This window comes from Colias croceus, chromosome 30, assembly GCF_905220415.1.
Source record: "Colias croceus chromosome 30, ilColCroc2.1".
NCBI classification, from domain to species: Eukaryota; Metazoa; Arthropoda; class Insecta; order Lepidoptera; family Pieridae; genus Colias; species Colias croceus.
In genome coordinates, this window is record NC_059566.1 from 1,144,133 (window position 1) to 1,166,426 (window position 22,294).

The 22,294-nt window shown below is 34.6% G+C and overlaps 1 protein-coding gene across 4 annotated transcripts in view; it reads right to left on the reverse strand.

The window, feature by feature from the left end:
* The window catches only part of LOC123704767 (alpha-1,6-mannosyl-glycoprotein 2-beta-N-acetylglucosaminyltransferase-like), a 48,636-nt gene that overhangs the window by 8,165 nt on the left and 18,177 nt on the right, over positions 1–22,294 (reverse strand). For all 4 annotated transcript variants that reach the window (XM_045653258.1, XM_045653259.1, XM_045653260.1 and 1 more), the window contains 6 exons: positions 19,121–19,219; positions 18,182–18,321; positions 5,572–5,715; positions 3,702–3,799; positions 3,127–3,272; positions 1,854–2,014 (listed from right to left, as the gene is read on the reverse strand). In XM_045653258.1, the coding sequence (XP_045509214.1) occupies positions 1,854–2,014; positions 3,127–3,272; positions 3,702–3,799; positions 5,572–5,715; positions 18,182–18,321; positions 19,121–19,219 (788 nt within the window). The remainder of the gene's footprint in view (positions 1–1,853; positions 2,015–3,126; positions 3,273–3,701; positions 3,800–5,571; positions 5,716–18,181; positions 18,322–19,120; positions 19,220–22,294) is intronic.

Genomic DNA, 22,294 nt, shown 5'->3' on the forward strand with positions numbered 1-22,294 from the left:
ATAAAAAATAAATAAAGTGTAAGTAGTTTCAATTTAGAACCGGTTTCAAGGTTGATTATATAGTCCTTGATATCCTATAAGGTTTTTGCGTATACATATATATTTTAAATGATAAAAAATCTAAACATAATTTAGAAAGTAAAACATCATGCTTGTTGTTAGTCGAATTTAGAAAGAAGAAGGCGGTTATAATCCCGTCAAGTAGTTAAATTTAATGTGTTACTTATTTTTTTAAGTTAAACGTTATTGATACTCAAAAACCTATATTGGGAGTGTACATTAAAAAATCAGAAATATCACGAAAACGGTAACACTTTTTTTAGGTAGGTAACGTTGAATACGCTGAGAAAATCAGTGAAAATAAAAGTTCATGTAACTATTGTTTTCTATAGCCATTTTGGTAATTTAGTTTATAACTTATAACCCTGTGTTATAACCACTTACAGTGTTATGAATCTGTGTGTATGTAAGTTATATAGCATAAAAACTAAACCTATTTTGATTCAGTTTTAGTTTTAAATTGTGTCTGTTGCTTTAAAATATCACAAGTAAGCAAATAATATATTGGAAAAGCTAAAGCTGACTATACAACATCGACGGACAAACAGTGTATAATATAATATATATTTTATATGTTTTTTTTTTTATTTTTTATATTTAAGTGCATGTAACACAAGTGCTAGTGTTTAGTGTAGGTGCTACATTTAAAAGCAGTGTGTTTAACCTTATTTATTATTATATGAATTTTATGTGAAATTAAAATTTGAAAAATTCGAACGTTTCAACGATTCAAAAGGGCTAGCAAAATAATGTATAGTATGGTTCATGTTGCGAATTTTAGTTTTTGAACCTAAAATTACGATAATATATTTCAGTCTATTAACTTAGCGCTTTAACTTTAAAGGAAGGTTTTGGTTTTTAACTTCTTTTATAGTCAAAATAAGTTGAAATTAACCTTCAATTATACAGAACTAGGTTTCCGCCCGCGGCTTCGCCCGCGCAGTCAAAGAAAAACCAGCATAGTTCCTGTTCCGTTCAGATTTTCGGAATTGCGTCATTTTCCCGGTATAAAAGTAGCCTAAGTCCTTTCTCGGGTATCAAAATATCTCCATACCAAATTTCATGAAAATTGGTTCAGTAGTTTAGGCGTGATTGAGTAACAGACAGACAGAGTTACTTTCGCATTTATAATATTAGTATGGATAATTGAAGGTTCATTTTAATTTATTCTGACAGTAAATATCCTAGATTAGTGTCTTAGATATGTGTCTTTTTAGATGCAAAATTATTATTTCAACATATTATTATTGTATTATAATTATATTCGTGTCAATTTATTTATTATTTTCAGTGAATTCATAGATTCACTATTAAAATTTAAAACTTCCAAAAAGGCAAGATATATTATATCACTCATATTGTGAATTCTAAAAATAATTATGCAATTTTGTAAACATCAATCGTAACAATCTTTGGATTTGAGTCATTGAGATATACATATGGAGACGGCACCGCCTACATCACTTATGTTCCGCTCAACATACGCCATATGGCGTAACTGCACGCTCATTTTTTTATTTGTTTTAAAGTGAAACGCATCAAATATGCCTTCGTGTGTGTTACGATATTGCACAAATAATACAAATAATACGGAAAAGTGCAAAGGAATAACTTTCATCGGTAAGTACCTAACTAGATAATAATTTTTAAAACTTAGTTAGAGCAAAAAATGGCGCACAGATTTTGTTCGTGGGGTCGCCTCCATACGTAGTACTATTATTTCAATGATTTGAAAAATCAATGAAAAATCACAAAAAACATTCATTTTTTTTATAAAAAATTAAAAATATTACCTTATCAGTATTACTATGATACTGATACGTTTTCAGATAAGTTCCCAAACACAGTATCTCGCATTGTGGACAAGTCCGATCGGCGGTTGTTCTTAATAAATTTAACATGTGGATAAAATCCTCCGCTACATAGTGATCTTCTTCGAGGAATACTACCATACCTGGAAATAAATAATAATAATAATTATATTATACTAGCGGTCCGCCCCGGCTTCGCCCGTGGTACCTACATGTTTAATTGTTTACGTTTTTCTTTTCATAAAAACTATCTTATCTCTCAAGTTGGATCGAACTGCACATGGTGTGCGAATTTTATTATAATCGGTTAAGTGGTTTAGGAGTCCATTGAGGACAAACATTGTGACACGAGATTTATATATATTAAGATTACTAGCTGTGCCCCGTGGTTTAACCCCCGTGGCTCCGCTCCTGTTGGTCTTAGCGTGATGATATAATATAGCCTATAGCCTTCCTCGATAATTGAGCCGAATTTTTCAAATCGGACCAGTAGTTCCCGAGATTAGCGCGTTCAAACAAACTCTTCAGCTTTATAATATTAGACATTAGTATAGATTTAAAAAAATACGTATCTATTTTAGGTTTTTTTATATATAATAGGATGTAAAAAAAGAGCGTGTGTGCCGAGCACACGTGTCAGAAGTGAAACTTCTTTGTGCAAAATTCGAAGATCAAAATCGTCGCCTTACTCCATGACGTGACGGCAATGCCATGACGCGACCTTGAAATTTTACTCTTGACGATTATTGTATGTTTGAATCTTGCTAAAGATGTCTCACTTCTTACACGTGTGCTTTGCACACACGCTCTTTTTTATTTGAAAGCCGGTGCTATTTAAAATTTATCTAGTCCTGACAATTTGAAGGCAATTTAGTTTTTCGTCTGTCTGTTTGTTCTTATCTGGCTAATCTCAGGAACGGCTGGACCAATTTTGACAGAAAGCTTTTGTTATAAGGAGTAACTTAGGCTATTTTTATACCGATATTGTCACAGGAACATTATGATTGAAAGGAAAAGTCGATGTGCTCAGGTGAAACCGCGGGGCGCAATTAGTTTCAAATACTAGCTTTCGGCCCGCGGCTTCGCCCGCATTTTCAAAGAGAAACCCGCATAATTCCCGTTCCCGTGGGTGGTTACCCTCTATATGTGTGCTAAATTTCATTGTAATCGGTCAGGTAGTTTATGTGTGAAAACCATACATACATACATAATTACAAACCTATCCTCTTTATAATATTAGTAAAGATAAATTTACCAGTATGTCCATGAGTACATTGCAACTGATTAAATATTCTATTCGCCTTCCACCACCAATGGTGTTTTGTCTGTGTGTACTTCGCCTCTCTGTAATGGCCGTGCAAATCTGGATGCAACGCATTGTTGCACTTTAGTTTGATAGCTCTGGAAAATGGTATAAGTGGTTTATTTTAAAAAATCTGATAGGGTAACTAATATTATAAAGAAGATCCTAGCCATTTATTGCGACGGCCATTGGCCAAAAAACACTCCTGAACAGCCAATAGAAATATCACGATTTAAACTATACTAGTTATAATCTCTTTATTGGCACTTCTTGCGACAACCAGTAAAAAAAATCGTCATTTACAATTCTCTCTAGGAAAACTAATTAAAAAAATCGCAAATTAAAACTCTGTAGGAAACAAAATTATTATTTTGTCAGTCCAAATATTTTTTTAAAAGTTATTATAAGTTAGGCAACAGCTTATTAGAAACAATCGCGATTTAAAACTGTTGATGTGCAATTTTTTTTAATTAAAACTCTCCTAAAATACAAAAAAACCTGATTTAAAACCGCTAACTAACACTTACTGTTCCAATTTAGCGTCTCTTGGACAATCGAACGGGTCTATCCCGGGAAACTCATTCGGATGTGTCTGTATCGAATAGGGGTAGAAAATTTGCATCACCTGAAAATTGTAAAAATATTATATTTTATTTTAATTTTAAACTCAAACATTTATTTATTCAATTAGACTTCTTTTAGAAGCACTTTTGAATCGGCATAACATATTTTTAACATTTACCACCAATTCGGAAAGCAGTATCTATTAGATAGGGAGGCGAGGTAGCTAAATGGCGTAATTAAACGGCGCCATCGAGACTTATCAAAATCGATAGATAAAATAATTTCGAAAAGAAAAGCTTCTATGGTAAAAACCATTTTAGCGGTGGGTTTGGCGTGTACGGATTTTCAAAAATGTAAAAAAAATAGTTACTTGGGCATTCTCGAGCGCGTCAGATATTCATACTACGTATGCCCCAAGTGCCTCTGATAACAACGGTATACTAATCTGCCGGTTTGCGTGGTGGGGCTAGGCATATTAATTCGTCAAAAATGCACAAAAAAAAAATTTACTCGAGCGCGTCAGATTTTCGGAAGGGGTGTTAAGTAGGCCCCAAGGAAGCTCCCCTTAAAAAAACTGACGATTTCGGCGTGACGATAAGTTACAATGAATTTTTGAAAATGCAGAAAAAAAAAGTCCTTTTGAAATACTCGAGCGCGTCAGATTTTCATAGGGGAGGTTTATCTCGGTCTCCTGAAAGCATATTTTCTTAATCTGACAAAAATGTTGGTGGGTTCTCTTAATCTGACCGAAAAAGGTTTGAGAGTTTCTTTTTTTTAATCATCGTTATTTCATATCAATTTTTCTTAACACCCTCAGTTTTCGAGATATACTCAAAAAACCGGGAGTTTGAGTTTTTATGATGCTTTAAGTCAAAAAGTTTTAACTTTGGACAAAAATGTAAAGAGACCTTTTTTGTGTAAAATAAAATTACCTTTTTTGTTTATTCAAACTTTTATTTTTGTAAAATGTATCGTTCGCGACTTATATACTGCAACGCGTTTTTCGGAAGACGAAATGGCTCCTCCAGACTTCCGGTCACGCGGAAACCGGCAGATTTTGTATTTTTAGTAAGTTTTAGATTATATTCTTCAAAATAAAAATAAAAACAATCGCGCTCGAGAATGCCGGATTAACGTTTTTTTTTTTACAAGTTCGCGACCCTATAACTTGGCGGCGTCAAGGACTTATCGTCAGATTAGTTAAATTTAGTCTTAAAACACTAAAATCAACCCCCAATATCTTAATCTGACGCGCTCGAGTATTTCAGACTATCGATTTTTTTTTACTAATCTGATCGTCTATCCTGGGCGCGCGTCACTACTTAAAGAGCTAAATAGTTAACAAGGTTGTTCTATTAGGTCTAAGGTATCTCTCATATCTTAAACTGCCACGCTCGAGTATTGCAGAAAATTCCCCTCTTCGCCTCCCTATCTATATGGAGAAGAACCGGCAAGAAACTCCATTAAAAAAAACAAACATTTTTTGTATCCAATTAGAATTGGTAGATTAGATATAAATTTATAGGTTTACTAGCTTTCCGCCTGCGGCTTCGCCCGCGTTTTCAAAGAAAAAACGCATAGTTCCCGTTCCCGTGGGATTTCCGGGATAAAACCTATCCTAAAACATGTTAATCCAAGTTACCCTCTATATGTGTGCTTAATTTCATAGTAATCGGTTCAGTAGTATTTGCGTGAAAGAGTAACAAACACACACACACACACACATCCTCACAAACTTTCGCATTTATAATATATACAATCTATTTATAAGATTTTTTACAGCTTCCACAAAAAAAAACACCAAATCTTGTACCTTATACAATAAAGACTAACCTTAGTAAAATCTATACTCCTAACTAAATTATTTATTTCTTCATCGTAGTAATCGTGCGAGAACACCAGCAGAGTTCTGTCTATGTCTTTAGCCTGCGCTAGAGATACTATCAAATGTCTTAAATATGTTAACCTTGTGTGTACCTGCAAAATAATAAAACGGATTTAAACACATTTTTTATGTACCTAAGTAAGTAATTAATAAGTTATTTAAATTCTTTGATTAGCTTTGCCTGTATGTTTGTATGTAACCGACTCCATAAGATTTGTTATAATTATTTGTGTATACCCACTTAACAAAAAACTCTGCCTAATGCACGCGTAGGCAGACTTTTGTTTCAGACAATTTTGAGTGTTTGGATCGGACCAATGCTGCGTGATTCAATGCTATCTATACATATAATAAATCTGTAGAAGGGTCAATTCTGTACATTGAAAATATTGAAAAAATAAATAGCAGGGGGTGTTACTGGATCGATACCAAACCCAAATATGTGATTAAAAACTTTTTTGTCTGTCTGTCTGTCTGTCTGTCTGTCTGTATGTGAAGGCATCACGTGAAAACTAGCGGTTCGATTTCAATGAAACTTGGTATAATTATACCTTATTATCCTGGGCGTAAAATAGGATACTTTTTATCCTGGAAAAATACGTAGAAAAAAATTAATCTTAATTTTTCAGTTTTATCCATAGACGTTGTTCCGTAGAACCGCGAACACACGTTGCGTATTATTATATAGGCCTAGCCGTATTTGGGAATTGGGTCCAATAGATATTTATAAGATGTTATTGACAGAGGTACTCAAAATGGAGAAATAACCATCCACGCGAAGATGATCCATCCATTGAAAATATTGAAAAAATAAATAGCAAGGGGGTGTTACTGGATCGATACAAAGCCCAAATATGTGATAAAAAAAATTTTTGTCTGTCTGTCTGTCTGTATGTTCAGGCATCACGTGAAAACTAACGGTTTGATTTCGATGAAACTTGGTATAATTATACCTTATTATCCTGGGCATAATTTAAATACTTGGGATGCACTGTGACCGATACGTACACTAGGGAAGAAGAAATCGAAATAAGGATACAAAATACCCTCCGTTGCAGTGCAGCCTTACACAAAGTACTGGTGTCGAAAATCCTCAGCAGGCGTACTAAAATCCTTATCTATATAACTATACTAAGACCTATCTTAATGTACGGCTGCGAGACCTGGACACTGACACAAAAAGAAGAAGACAAGCTCCTAGTTACTGAAAGAAAGATCCTAAGAAAGATATTTGGGCCAGTGTTGACAGAAGAAGGGGTTTGGAGGAGGAGGAAAAACTTAGAACTTCAAGATCTAATGGCCGAGCCAAACATCATTGGTGAGATTAAAGCCCAAAGACTCCGATGGCTCGGCCATGTGGAAAGAATGGGGGAAGATCGAGCAGCGAAACGAGCGTACCTGGGACAGCCATCTGGACGCCGTCCTGTTGGACGTCCCAGGTACCGCTGGAAAGATGAAATCGCCAAGGACCTGCGCACCCTCCAGATTGAAAACTGGCAAGAGATGGCGCAGGATAGAGTCAAATGGAGGCTCTTATTGTCGGAGGCCAAGACTCACTTTGGGTCCCTGCGCCACTCTAGTAAGTAAGTAAGTATCCTGGGCATAAAATAGGATACTTTTTATCCCGGAAGAATACGTAAAAAAAAATCTTAATTTTTCTTAATTTTTCCGCGCGGACGGAGTCGCGGGCGGAAGCTAGTTAAAAATAAAATAATAATAGGTTCTAAAATATGAGGCAATTTTGTTTTAAATTTTAAAACCGAATGGTATAAAATCAATCAAATAACAAATAAATATTAATTTTTGATTACAAAGGGCATCTTTGTCTATATTATATACTTATTAGAGAAACCAAAACTACGTCAATAAAAAAAACATTTTAGGATATGTCACCTGATGTTATTTTGACACTTTTACTATACAAGTCGGTATAAAGTTTACTCTTGTAATCTTTATATATTTTAATGTCCAAAAATGTCCGAAGAAACGAGGGTAAATATTTTTTCAGTATCTAGTCTGGTAGAATACGCTTTATAAAATACTAGCTTTCCGCCCGCGGCTTCGCCCGCTTTGTATAAACCCTAATAAATTATATACTAAAACCTTCCTCTTGAATCACTTTATCTATTTAAAAAAACCGCATCAAAATCCGTTGCGTAATTTGAAAGATTTAAGAGTACAAAGGGACATAGGGACAGAGAAAGCAACTTTGTTTTATACTATGTAGTGAAGTAATAATCGCTCTATATAATAATTTTCAACTTAGTAGCTTTGGTTAGGAAGGTATTGTTTGTTATCACTGTACTGCTGGACCGATTTCACTCTGTTATTTGGTATATTTGTTGGTGTTACATGGTGTGCGAATTTTATTATAATCGGTTAAGTGGTTTAGGAGTCCATTGAGGACAAACATTGTGACACGAGATTTATATTAAGATCAAAATTTGACGATCATTTACACTTAACGCTAAAGCAGGCCATTGTTTATCAGTTCAACTAGTAAATAAATACTTAACCTATTGTTGGGCTTTACAATTTTACTATATTTCCGACCGCGGCTTCGCCCGCTTTGTTTAAAACCTAATCTCAGGAACGAATAAAGAAATTCTTTCGGTGTTAGATAGCTCATTTATCGAGGAAGGCTATAGGCTATATATCATCACGCTAAGACCAACAGGAGCGGAGCAATACGGTTAAAGCCGCGGGGCACAGCTAGTAAATTATACAGGGTGTCACGGATGTCCTATCGTAGGCCTAATGGAGCATATAGTGTTTAACCTTCTGATGCTGTAAAAAATATTTAAAAAATCCGGTCGTGCAGGAAAAATTATCTTACAACTTTTCAATAAACTTTGTGTTCGTAACCCTAACTACGCGGATCATACTCGCGAGCGTTATACATAAGCGGTCATTGACCGAACGCGGACTCGAACGCTATGCTTAACCTCGAACCTCGGAAATAAATACCTACTGTTTGGATAATATTTTTTAGAGTATACAAAACACATACAAAAATAATCGTTTATTTTACAAAAAAAAAAAAAAACTGAAACTGAAACTGACCGTGGTCGAGCCCTTTTAATACTTTTTACTTTTAACATATTTTAATCCTAACTTAAGTTTTTTTAATTTTTATTTTTGTCTGCATTATGCAATGTGTTTTTTACTTTTGCTTTACTAGGTATTTACTTATACTTTTAATTTTACGAGGAAGTCTTCAGATTTTTCATGAATCGAAAAACTTCATTAAGCTAATACAGTTAACTACACGTTCCGTAAACAACAAAAAAAATATTTATCAAAGTTTTCATAACGATAAAAATAAAGTACGACTCCCTCAAACTCGTAAGTCATAACAACTACCTGTACCTACATAATTAAGATTACTGACAAAATAATTATTGTAATAAAACCTACTGAGTTGTGAAAGCTAAATAATAAATTTATTTATTTAATAAAATAAGTTTAAAGTATTAATAATTATTGATAATTATACGACCTTATCCTATTTTCCATTTGGGTTAAAGCTATTAAATTAATAATTATTAGTGAAAATGAATAATAATACTTTGAATTAAGAAATAGAAAGTATGTTTTACTTATGATTTTTCGTAATTAGGTAGATGTGTCGTAAACACCAATTACATGCACACGGTGTCATATTTACCAGAAGAAATCAACCTCTGTGAAATCAACGGTTTCAAAATGCAAACACTCACCCGATTATCATGCACAGGAATCACAGGATCGTAATTCGTAATAGGTACATATTGCACAATGATGACGAATGATGAGTGACGAAGGTAAACAAATATTACATAATGTATTAAATATTATACCTACTAGGTACTCCAAATATCAATCACTTCTTAAAATAACTAAGTAACATAAGAAAATCTCGTAACTACTTAAATGCATTATCATGGATTTATACAACCACTGCTTTAATAACTTTAACTAATTATTATAAACACAAAATAAGAATTTCGACTAACGAGTAACGATCCCGAATCTCCCGCGCAGATCTATCACAGCCATTACGCTAAGACGTTTGGTGGAGAACTAAATTTGTGCAACTATTAAAAATGCGCGGACGCTTACACGTGCCGGCGGCCGCGGCACGGCGGTGTCTTTGTGCAACTAGCAAAGGTAACGCCTCCTTTCGTTTGTGAAATGCCGCCTTTTAAAAATACGGTTCCGTTGTTTATTTAATATTTTATTTTACTTAGGTATCTTTTTATTATTTACTTTCAATTTTCTTTTGTAACTACAAATGAAAAAACACAATCATAATATAAGTAATTTAATGTGAAATTATCATGAAATGATATTAGGTATTAAGTTTTATGCTGGGACTAATATTATAATTTAATAGGTATTTAGGTACCTTAAGTTGCTATTTATACTCTTATCTAGATTAGGCGCCATATTTTAATTATTGAGTTTCATCTAGCAAAAGTTGAAAGGAACAGATATTATTATGTATTCTAAATCATTCTTATTAAAAGATATTTTTACAAACATTTCCCTACGAATCCCTAAACTCGCATTGTACGTTTATTCGTATTATTATTGAAGTTTTTAAGTAATTTTAAATGAATTTTTGTTAGTCGCTTGTTTTATCTTTCGGTGTCAAGTTGCTATCGTTTGCTTTTTGTCGTTTTCTGTGTTTCATCTGTGAGTTTCTGAGTCGGTAATGTCCTAGGTATTATACGAACGTGGAGTATTAAAATGTTTGAGTTTGAGTACGGGTGCTTTAGTAGGTATGTTGTGAAGGTGTGTTTAGTGTGTGTGATAGGTACCTACTGCATGTTGTATGCTGAAATTTCTACAAGTTGGTATGTACCTTATTTCAATATCATTGTACAAAAATACATTAAATAATTGATACGCATGTATCATAATAAAAAAACTAAGTAAAGATTAAAATATGATTAAGTATAAAAAGGGTGCGGTCAGAAGGCGATGGTACTAGGTAAGTAGGTAAATTTTCGTTTTTTTTGGTAACGAATAACGATAGTGTACTTGTGTATTTGTCTCGTATACTCTAAAAAATATTATCCAAACAGTAGGTATTTATTTTCGAGGTTCGAAATTAAGCATTGCGTTCGAGGTCAATGACCGCTTATGTATAACGCTCGCGAGTATGATCCGCGTAGTTAGGGTTACGAACACAAAGTTTATTGAAAAGTTGTAAGATAATTTTTCCTGCACGACCGGATTTTTTAAATATTTTTTAAAGCATCAGAAGGTTAAACACTATAAGCTCCATTAGGCCTACGATAGGACATCCGTGACACCCTGTATATACTACCTTCCTCTTCAATCACTGTTACTAAAAAAATCCACATCAAAATCCGTTGCGTAGTTTTCAACATACATAGGGACAGAAAAAGCGACTTTGTTTTATACCATGTAGTGATGTCAATAAACATATTTTCTCTATTCCAGAAACACCACAGACCCCACAAAATCAAGATGCCCAAACGTACCCCTTCCATAGTAATAAAACCCCCTGAACCGATCTATATCACTCCGGATAAAACCACGTGTGTGGAGTGTGGCTGCTTCCCGAAACAGGAGCCTTATGTTAAAAAAAAGTGCTTTGATATTTTTGTTAATATTAGATAGTATTATCATCAACATATTATGCTCGACCAGTCTACTCGACTCGGCTGGCCGTTAAGACCCTGATGAATGATGTCGGAAGGTTGTTGAAGTGAAACAAACTGCTTTATCGGGGTTGGAAAAAAATTTAGTGTAACATTTTTCCGTTACGCGCCATCTTTTTCTTATCCCTACCACGTGTGTTTCGACGTATTTCTGTAAAGTTGCATATAGTAAATTATTGAAGTGAAACTTCTTTATCGGGGTTGGAAAAAAATTTAGTGTAACATTTTTTCGTTACGCGTGACATTTTTCCGTAACGCGCCATCTTTTTTTATCCCTACCACGCGTGATTCGACGTATTTTTGTAAAGTTGCATGTAGTCAATTATTTTTTGAAAAATAAGGCCATAAAGAAGTTTAACTTCTTACGTGTACGACGTACACTAGTACACACACACACTTTTTTCCTAATTCATTATCCCAGATCGTCCATCTATTAGTCTAAAGTGCTCGTATCTCTTCCCTTTATTCATTATTTTGTATCAATTATAATGTCAATTTCAGGAAGCTACTACCATGTCTCAAATCGCCACCATCTCTATACGAGCTGACCGCTAATATTGTGGATAAGTTACCATTACCACAAGCTTTTGGTTGGTCATCAAGAGATGTAGCTGTATGGATTGAGGAAATTGGCTTTCCAGAATATAAGGTGCACGAATAATCCATACTAATATTATAAATGCGAAAGTAACTCTGTCTGTCTGTCTGTTACTCAATCACGCCATAACTACTTAACCAATTTCCATGAAATTTGGTATAGAGATATTTTGATACACGAGAAAGGACATAGGATAGGTTTTATCCCGGAAATCCTACGGGAACGGGTTTTTCTTTGAAAACGCGGGCGAAGCCGCGGGCGGAAACCTAGTAATAAATAAATATTTCAAGACGATTTTCACACACGGCACGATCTGATCCCATATTTAGCTTTCGCTTGTGTTATGGAAACCAGATGGCTGATATACATACATATATAATTTTAAATAAATACTTATATAGATAATTAACACCCAGACACAGAGCAAACATCTATGTTCATCACACAAATATTTGTCCCGGGTGGGAATCGAACCCACATCTGGCTTGGAAGTCAGGGCCACTACCAAGAAAAAGAGAAGGAGACAAACTATAGTGCTACAATTAAATAAATATTAAATATTTGTTTCAGAACTGTTTCTTGGACAATAATATAAATGGCATGCGTTTACTGATGATGGAGGATCCATCGAAGTTACCAGAAATTGGTGTGCAGCAGTTCGAGCATATTAAGGTAATTAAATAAATGGTGATAGTAATTGGTTTGCCACAGAGCTTGTGGTGGAAGATACAATTGTTTTAGTTGCTACCGAATTTTGGTTGGATATATGGATTTTTGCTTTTGAAGAGGCGACTTTTCGTAGTGAAAAGGTTAAGGGTTTGCGACATATTTTTATAGACATGTACGACATACTTTTAGCTGATAGCAATAAGCTAAAAGTATGAATATCTGATATAAGTTCAGTTTGTTAGTTCTCAATGTAGTTCTTAAGATTGGCAGATTCTTTTCGTATAATGTTGGTCTTATTAAATAAAAAGTAAATAGATCTTCTAAAGGTCTTCTAAAGTAAAGATCTTTGGCTATGAAATATTGGTAAATAACAACAGCAAGGACTTCGTTCATTTCGCATCGAATAGAAGACAATACGATAATTCTTAAAAAAAATGTGTGCGTGTACTAGTGTACACACGTAAGAAGTGAAACTTCTTTTTGACCTTATTTTTCAAAAAATAATTTACTATATGCAACTTTCCAGAAATACGTCGATTCACGCGTGGTAGGGATAAGAAATAGATGGCGCGTAACGGAAAAATGTTTTCCAACCCCGATAAAGAAGTTTCACTTCAATAAATATAATAATTCATAAAACAAATACCAATCTACTCTCATTTTTTTTTTCAGATAATAACATCATCAATACGCAATCTCTACAGCACAGATTTCATACGATTCGTAAGGAGCATCAACCTACCGCCACGGAAGCCACTCACGCACTGTACTTGGTTCAAATCCAGGACTGGACCAAGTTGGGGTATAAGGGTTAATTGGACAAGGTGGGTAGTTTATTAAATCTCTAATTTTAGTTGTAGTTAATTATAGTCTCGGCGTGATGATATATTATAGCCCATATCCAGATGAATGGATAATCTAAGAATGAAATTGTTTTTCAATCGGACCCGTAGTCCCTGATTTAGCGCGTTCCAAACTTCAGTTTTATAGAGCCGGCTACTCACGGACCTGCCACAGGGGCAATATTGGAACAATCTCGGTTGCACGGCGGTCGGAACAATTTCAGCTGTTCTCTAAATTGCCCCTGCTTGCCTATACACATTAAACCGGCTACTCACCTACCTGCAGCAGGGACATTATTGAAATTGCACCCTTAATTGGCTCCTAAATTGTGATGTGTATAGGCAAGCAATTTAGAGAACAACTGAAATTGCTCTGAACGCCGGACCAACCGAGATTGTTCCAATATTGCCCCTGCGGCAGGTAGGTGAGTAGCCCGCTTAAAATTAGTATAGATAACCATCAGATACAACTTCACGAGATATGTTTATACGTTTCGGCTTATAAAAAGATAAGCCTAATTAAGTACAATTAGGCTTATCTGATTCAGATACAAAATTTAATTTGTAAAAAAACTTAGAATTACACAGAGGTTTCCCAGAGGTTTATCAGGGAAATCCCAAAGGGACGGGAACCATGCTTTTACTTTGAGGTTTTACTTTGCTTTATGCTAGGTTTTACTTTGAAAAAGCGGGCGAAGCCGCGGGCGGAAAGCTAGTATTACATACAAGTGATAACTGCGTTAAAAACAAACGACTTCAAACTTGCACTTGCAACATTTACAAATACAGACAAAAATGCTCATAAAACAAAAACTACTAGACCTATACGAATAAAATTTTTATGGGACCAATTCGACACCATCCCGCATCGAACAAAAAAAGAATCACGTAAATCGGTTTAGAAACCTCGGAGTAATCGGTGTACATACTTAAAAAAAAAACATACCGGTCGAATTGATAACCTCCTGCTTTTTTTGAAGTCGGTTAATAAATGGGAAGGATTGGGTGGCACTAGCTTTTAAATAAAAAAATGTCTTAAATACTTTATTATAAAAGACTTATTGAAAATCTCCTTATTTTTTTGAAGTAGATTAAGAATAACAGCAGTATTACATTTATATTAGGTATACAACTAGCGGTCCTCCCCGGCTTCGCCCATAGTACATGTTTACGTTTTCTCTCCATAAGAACCATTCTAAATTCTAATACTTCAAAGAATATTACAAAATAATTATTAACGTTATCGGTTCAGCCGTTCTCAAGTTTTGCGCTTACCAACACATTTGGGGATTTCATTTTTCTTGTATTGAAAACAATTAAAAAACCATCGAAACAAGCTATTCACAACCTTATGTCCAATACAGATGTGACATTTTACGTTGGATGAAGATCATCATGCCAGAACCAATGTATATGGACCATTGGGAAGCAGTATGGTAAATTTTATTATACTACCCACAATTATATGTTTTTTTTAATCAATCCTCCTAATATTATAAATGCAAAAGTTTGTGAGGATGGATGTTTCTGTATGTATGTTTGTTAATCTTTCAAGCAAATACTACAGAACCGATAACAATGAAATTTAGCACACATATAGAGTGTAACTTGGATTAACAAAGGATAGGTTTTATCCCGCGTCCTACGGGAATGGGAACTATATAGGTTTTTCTTTGAAAACGCTTGCGAAAATGCGAGCGAAGCCGCCGGCGGAAAATTAGTAAATAAATAACAAGTAAATTAAACACCATCTAGTAAGGAACTAAGAAAACCTATAGAAACTTAAGTATCGCTTAAATCTTCGAACTAAATGAAGCGATATGATTGGTTATTCACAAACACATTCCTCGCTACACATCTTCGCACATTATTAGTGGAAAAGCACCTTTAATTCATTTTTAAAGTTTACCATCAACTGTTAAATAATCCTACTACTTTCTAGGTATCAAAAACCGGATTTTCCGAAAGTACTAATGGCCAGAGTAAAATTTGAGTACCCCAAAGTTTATATTCCACATTACAAGCCTCAAGTTGAATACTGTAGAGAATATTTGGTAAGTAATTTATTTATTTTCATTCTTTAAAACTAATATAGTTAACTCTTTTGTATATTTTACACATGAGATAGAAAAATACACTATTAATACGGTCTAATAATAATTCGATAGATTCCTTTAAACACTTACAAAAAAATATAAACAATCTTATATTTGGAACGAAGAATATCATAGCATATATTTTTACTATTGAAACAACAAATCTAACTTAAATCTGTGAAGTTTATTATATTCTTATTACGTTTAACTCGAAACTTGTCGTTAATTCATCATGTGTTAAAAATGTGGAAATGCATTATCAATCATTTTTATAAATGAGCAATAAAAGTGACACCAGTAATGAACCTTGAAGGACACCCTCGAACTATACACAAATAAACATTTCATGATAAGTTTCATATAATATGTATGTTATTGTAATTTTATTTACGATAATAGTAATCGATCAGTCGCAGTAATGCAGTTGCTAATTGTGAATTTGTAACAAAATAACTTTATTGTATTGTGTTGAAGCTATAAATTACTTTGTGAAATTCACGACGACTCTTTGCGTCTTTGTGCATTGAAATTTTATAAAGAACAGCAGAATAAATACTTCTTATGTTGCCACTTGACGTCATAATGTTAAAAACGTCAATAGGAAAAGTAATAGTAAAAGAAAAACATACTAAACAAGGAAAGAATAGAGCGTTTTAAGGTGCCTCATCAACTGATAATAATTAGCATATTTTTAAGCTATTGCATAGCTTCTATCGCAGGCCTTGAGCGCGGAGATCGAATGTAGAAATTCCGTAACGAAAATACCTCACGCTCCCCACTCCGACGGGCGGAGGTGTGGGTTGAAGGCATGCTATGCTTTACCGCGGCAGTCCCCGAGTGCCACACGTTTTTTAATATTTACTAACATTAGTTTATATGTCACGTACAACATTAATGGATCTCTGTCATCTAATTGTTTAAAATAAATAAAAAAAAGATGTGTGGCACTCGGGGATTGCCGCGGTAAAGCTATAGCATGCTATGCCTCCAAGCCACACCTCCGCCCGTCGGAGTGTGGAGCGTGAGGTTTCGTTACGGAATTTCTCGATTCGGTCCCCGCGCTCAAGGCCCGCGATAGAAGCTATGCAATAGCTTAATAAAACAAGGAAAAATATTATTTAAATCGTAAATGGTAGCCCAAATAACCTATCAGATAAATAAGATGTAAATTTATCGTGATGAAGTTGACAGATTTTATCAAAATCTGTAGACACAGTAGTTATAAATCCAACGGTCACACATATTATGACACTTATACTGATAAACATACATAAAGCTGAAGTTGTTATTTATACTAATATTATAAAGCTGAAGAGTTTGCTTGTTTGAACGCACTAATCTCGGGAACTACTGGACCGATTTGAAAAATTATTTCGGCGTTGGATAGCCCATTTATCGAGGAAAGCTATAGGCTATACAAAATATATCATCACGCTATACAAAAATAAACTCAATAAACGAAACAATAAAGTCTTATTAACCCTTTCAATACAATTTTAGATACCAAGAAAGTTTCGATTTGATACCGCCATACCAGACGACCAACAATATATTTGGGTCGAAGAGAGACTAATACCAAAGAAAGAGAAGAAGAAGAATAGAAAACAGAAGAGAAAGCAGAAGATAACATTGCCGATAGAGACGAAATTGTACCCAGAGAGAGTGAGTCTGATAGGCAAGAACGGAAAGGATTTGATATTGGCGAGACGGAAAATGGCAAAACCGAAGTTTTTTGTATAAATCTGTTTTGTGAAGTTGTGTTTTATTTTTAGTATGGTGGTGCGAATATGGTATAAGTGATTTCTTTCAAGAGGAATGAATGAATGGTTTGCTATAAAAATAAACAGGATATAGATTAAGAGTATGGTGATATAGGTATGAATAACAAATGTATGTACATTTAGAACTCCTGAACGATTGCATTTGCGATTGTGTTACAGAATGTCAGGACAAGGTTTGTATTAAATTACACTACTTAAAAACTGTTTTTTTGATCACGATCTCATCTGATGACCTTAATGAATACCGACCGTACCGTTTAAAATAATAAACACAGTCAAAAATAATCTCAAATACACACTGAAATTACATAAACTCAGAAATGATAGTGCACAGTTCCTTGATAAGTGTACAAAGACTGAATTAAATCTGTCCGTTTAAATACAAATCGAGTCAAAGTCGGTTACATACAAACATACAGGTGATTACAGGTGTTACATAAAACATAAAAGTACTCTTTTATGAGAGAGAGAGAGAGAGGAAAGAGTCTCTCTTCTGTACATTACATTAAAAAAAACGTTTATATGGATGTATAATCTGAAGTAAAAAAGAGCGTGTGTCAGAAGTGAAACTTCTTTGGCAAGATTCAGAGATATCAAAATCGTCGCCTTAATCCATGACGTGACGGCATTGCCATGACGCGACCTTGAAATTTTACTCTCAACGCGCCTAAAGAAGATTCACTTCGATAAATCAATACTAATATTATAAAGCTGAAGAGTTTGTTTGAACGCGCTAATCTCGGCAACTAATGGTCCGATTTGAAAAATTCTTTCGGTGTTAGATAGCCCATTTAACGAGGAAGGCTATAGGCTATATATCATTTCGCTGAGACCAACAGGAGCAGAGCACTGCGGGTAAAACCGCGGAGCATGGCTAGTAAATAATATAATTGTAAATACCTGTATAGCAATAATTATGGTGTCATTTTGGACTGGTCCAAATATATCTTCGTTGTAAATGGTCTGGGCTTCATTGTACATTTGTATTGCTTTTCGTATATCTGTGATGTTCTTTGGACTGGTCCGGTCTGTGGCATTTGCTGGAAATCGTAAGGTAATATAGTTTAGTTATTTTATTAAAGACTAGCTTTCCGCTCGCGACTTCACCCGCATTTTCAAAAACCCGCATAGTTCCCGTTCCCGTGGGATTTCCGGGATAAAATCTATCCTATGTGTTAATCTAAGTTTCCTTTTATATGTGTGCTTAATTTCATTGTAATCGGTTCAGTAGTATTTGTGTGAAAGAGTAATAAACACACACATACACATCCATCCTCATAAACTTTCGCATTTATAATATTAGTATGGATAGTATTCGGATATCGCAGATCCATTTGTTAGTAAGGAAACCTAGTGTTAGTTTATATAGACTGTGTAAGTGTGTATATTACTATGGTACCTGTCTGTCTGTCTGTTACTCAATCACGCCTAAACTACTGAACCAATTTTCATGAAATTTGGTATGGAGATATTTTGATACCCGAGAAAAGACATAGGCTACTTTTTATCCCGGGAAAATGACGCAATCCCGAAAATCCCACGGGAACGGGAACTATGCGGGTTTTTCTTTGATTGCGCGGGCGAAGCCGCGGGCGGAAACCTAGTGCTTAATATTATATACTTATGAAGCTGAAGAGTTTGTTTATTTATATGAACGCGCTAATCTCGGGAACTACTGGTTTGATTTAAAATGTTCTTTCGGTGGTTAGATAGCCCATTTATCGAGGAAGGCTATAGGCTATATATCATCACACTAAGACCAATAGGAGTGGAGCACTGTGGGTAAAACTGCAGGGCACAGCTAGTAAAAACATAAAATAAGGATAATATAGGACTCACCGCTGTTATTTCTCGGGTGTACAGTCAAATATTTGTGTAATTCTGGCGGCACAAGCGCCAGCACTTGCTCAGACGTGTCATTGGAGTTCATCAGCTCTTCTGGAACGAAATATGTATTGTGTATTGTTTCATATTCTAGAAGGGTGTCTTTGTAGATTGTACATAGTAAGGCCGAGCTAATCACGTACCTGCCGCAGGGGCAATATTGAAACAATCTCGGTTCGTCGGCGGTCGGAGCAATTTCAGTTGTTCTCTAAATTGCCCCTGCTTGCTTATACACCTTGCCGGTTTAAACCGGCTACTCATGTACGTGCAGCAGGGGCAATATTGGAATTGCACCTTTAATAAGCTCCTTAATTGTGATGTGTATTGGCAAGCAGCGGCAATTTAGAGAACTGAAATTGCTCCAACCGTCGACCAACCGAGATTGTTCCAATATTGCCCCCCCCAGGTGCGTTAGTAGCCGGCTTTAGTTGGTTGTGACCCTGCCTTCCAAGCCAGAGGTCGTGGGTTCGATTCCCACCCAGGGCAAATATTTGAGTGATTTACATAGTTGTTTGCTCTGTCTGGGATTTAATTATTTATATAATAAGTATTTATTTAAAATTATACATATATGTATGTTTATCAGTAATTTGTTTTCCACAACACAAGGGAAAGCTTAGTATGGGATCAGATCGTGCCGTGTGTGAAAAATGTCCTGAAATATTTTATTTATATTCTAGGCGGGTGTCTTTGCAGATGGTACATAGTAAGGGTTCTAGTCACTACGACATGCATACACAAATAACATTAGACGCTAGGAAGACACAAGATGTTAAGTTTATAGAATTCTTCTCAATATAGAATACACCGTATTTAACTATACTAATATTATAAAGCTGACGAGTTTGTTTTTATGTTTGTTAGTTTGAACGCGCTAATCTCAGGAACTACTAGTCCGATTGGAAAAATTCTTTCAGTTTTAGATAGCCCATTTATTAAGAAAGACTTATAGGCTATATAACATCAATCGTCCAATACTGCGACTGCGCCCAAAAGCACTGCGGGTAAAACCGCAGGGCACAGCGAGTTTAAGGATAAATTTAAAAAATATGTGAAGCTAAGTACAGGTCTATACTCTATATGTAGTTCACTTATGTTAAACATATTGTAGAATATCGTATAGGTACTCATACTCTTCAATTCTTATATAAGTAATAGCGCATAGTTCCCGTTCCCGTGGGATTTTTGGGATGAAAACTATCCTATGTGTTAATCCAAGTTACCCTCTATCTGTGTGCTAAATTTCATAACATTCGGTTCAGCAGTTTTTGCATGATGGAGTAACATACGAACAAACATACAATTTTTCGCATTTTTTATATTAGTAGGATTTTCCAATTTCCTTCTTAACTATATAACAACACAACATCTTTTAACTGATCATTTATAGCACTTGAAAATAATGTAAATTTTAATTGTATGGGTGACCAATATTTTTTATAAGATCCCTATCACCCGTATCACCCGTATCGCAATAGGCATGACGAAAGATTTTGAAATCCTCTTCCATAATGTGTGTATACGTTTACTATACAAGAAAAACCCTATATTTCGGTAATATACTTAAATTTATCGAAGATAAAAGCCATTTTTCAAAAAATATTTATAAACTGTGGCAAAACAGCTCGCAGGTGTCATGGCGTAGGTTTGACGTCACTCTTTAGTAAATACGTAATTATTTGTACGCATTGCGAAGAAAATTAAATAAATATTTATTTAATATGTGTTATAGAAACGAATTTCAAAGTTTATAAGTGGTGTGCAGTATTGCAGTGTGAATCCACATAAAAATAATGCTCAAAAATGTGTTAATAATTATTTCAAGCGAGAAAATAATAAGAAATGATTGTATAAAGTGGGCGCGGAGAACCCCGAAACCACGTATTGTGAATTCGCAATTATATTTCTGTTCTGAGTCGATAAAGCATACGTGAAACAAAAGAAAATAAATAAAAATGCGTATTCTCAACATATTCATAACAACAAAATACATCTGACGTGAGTTGTTTATTTAAACGTGACGTCACGCGTGTTTTAGTCAAAATGGCCAACTGCAGAATTTCAATGTCTTATTTTATTGATAATCTCATTAATCTTAATGTTTTTTAGATTTTTAAGTCACTATATTTAATTTATTTAGTATACATTTTCCCTTGAAAACACTAATATGATCATTTATGGATACTGTCGTCATGCCTATTCCGACTCGCACTTGACCGATTTTTTATACAAAGAAAGCACTTAAGATTACACAAGTACATATAAATCAACAAAAAGATAAGAGAATAAATCAAAACTATAAAAACCTTATCAAATATATCGAAATGTATTATCACATATTATATTAATTATATTCATAGTAGCTTTCCACCCGCAGCTTCGCCCGCGCAGTCAAAGAAAACCCCTCATAGTTCCCGTTCCCGTGGTATTTCCGGGATAAAACCTATCCTATTTCCCGGGGTAAAAGTAGCCTATGTCCTTTCTGCGTTATCAAAATATCTCTATACCAAATTTCATGCAAATTGGTTCAGAGTTAAGGCGTGATTGAGTAACAGACAGACAGACAGAGTTAATTTCGCATTTATAATATTAGTATTCATATACTATACAGGGTGTCCCACTATTGGTATACTAAGCGCGAAGGGCCTTGTAGTTTCGCATACACTGATCACGTAAAAAATACTCAAACAACAAAATTACGTCAAAAATTATTGCTAATTTTTTCCTGAAAATTCATGTTTTCTTCTCTAGATTCGCGCAGCCGGCATATACCGATTCTCTAATGTGAGCATTTTGTCTATGAAAACATAATCTTAAACGATATCTCACGTGCTAGTGGCAAAGTTGGGCGGGTTGCTTGGTATGGGTGTACCTACAACATAGAGTTTTAAGAATTCATCTATTTGAAAAAAAAATGCGTCTAGAATTATTATATTTATATAAATATTTTTTACGTACTCAGCGTAAGCAAAACTATAACCTTTGAGCTTAGTATACCAACAGTGGGACACCCTGTATATTATTATAAATGCGAAAGTTTGTGAGGATGTGTGTGTGTTTGTTACTCGCTTTCACGCAAATTCTACTTTACCGATTACAATAAAATTTAGCACACATATAGAGGGTAAC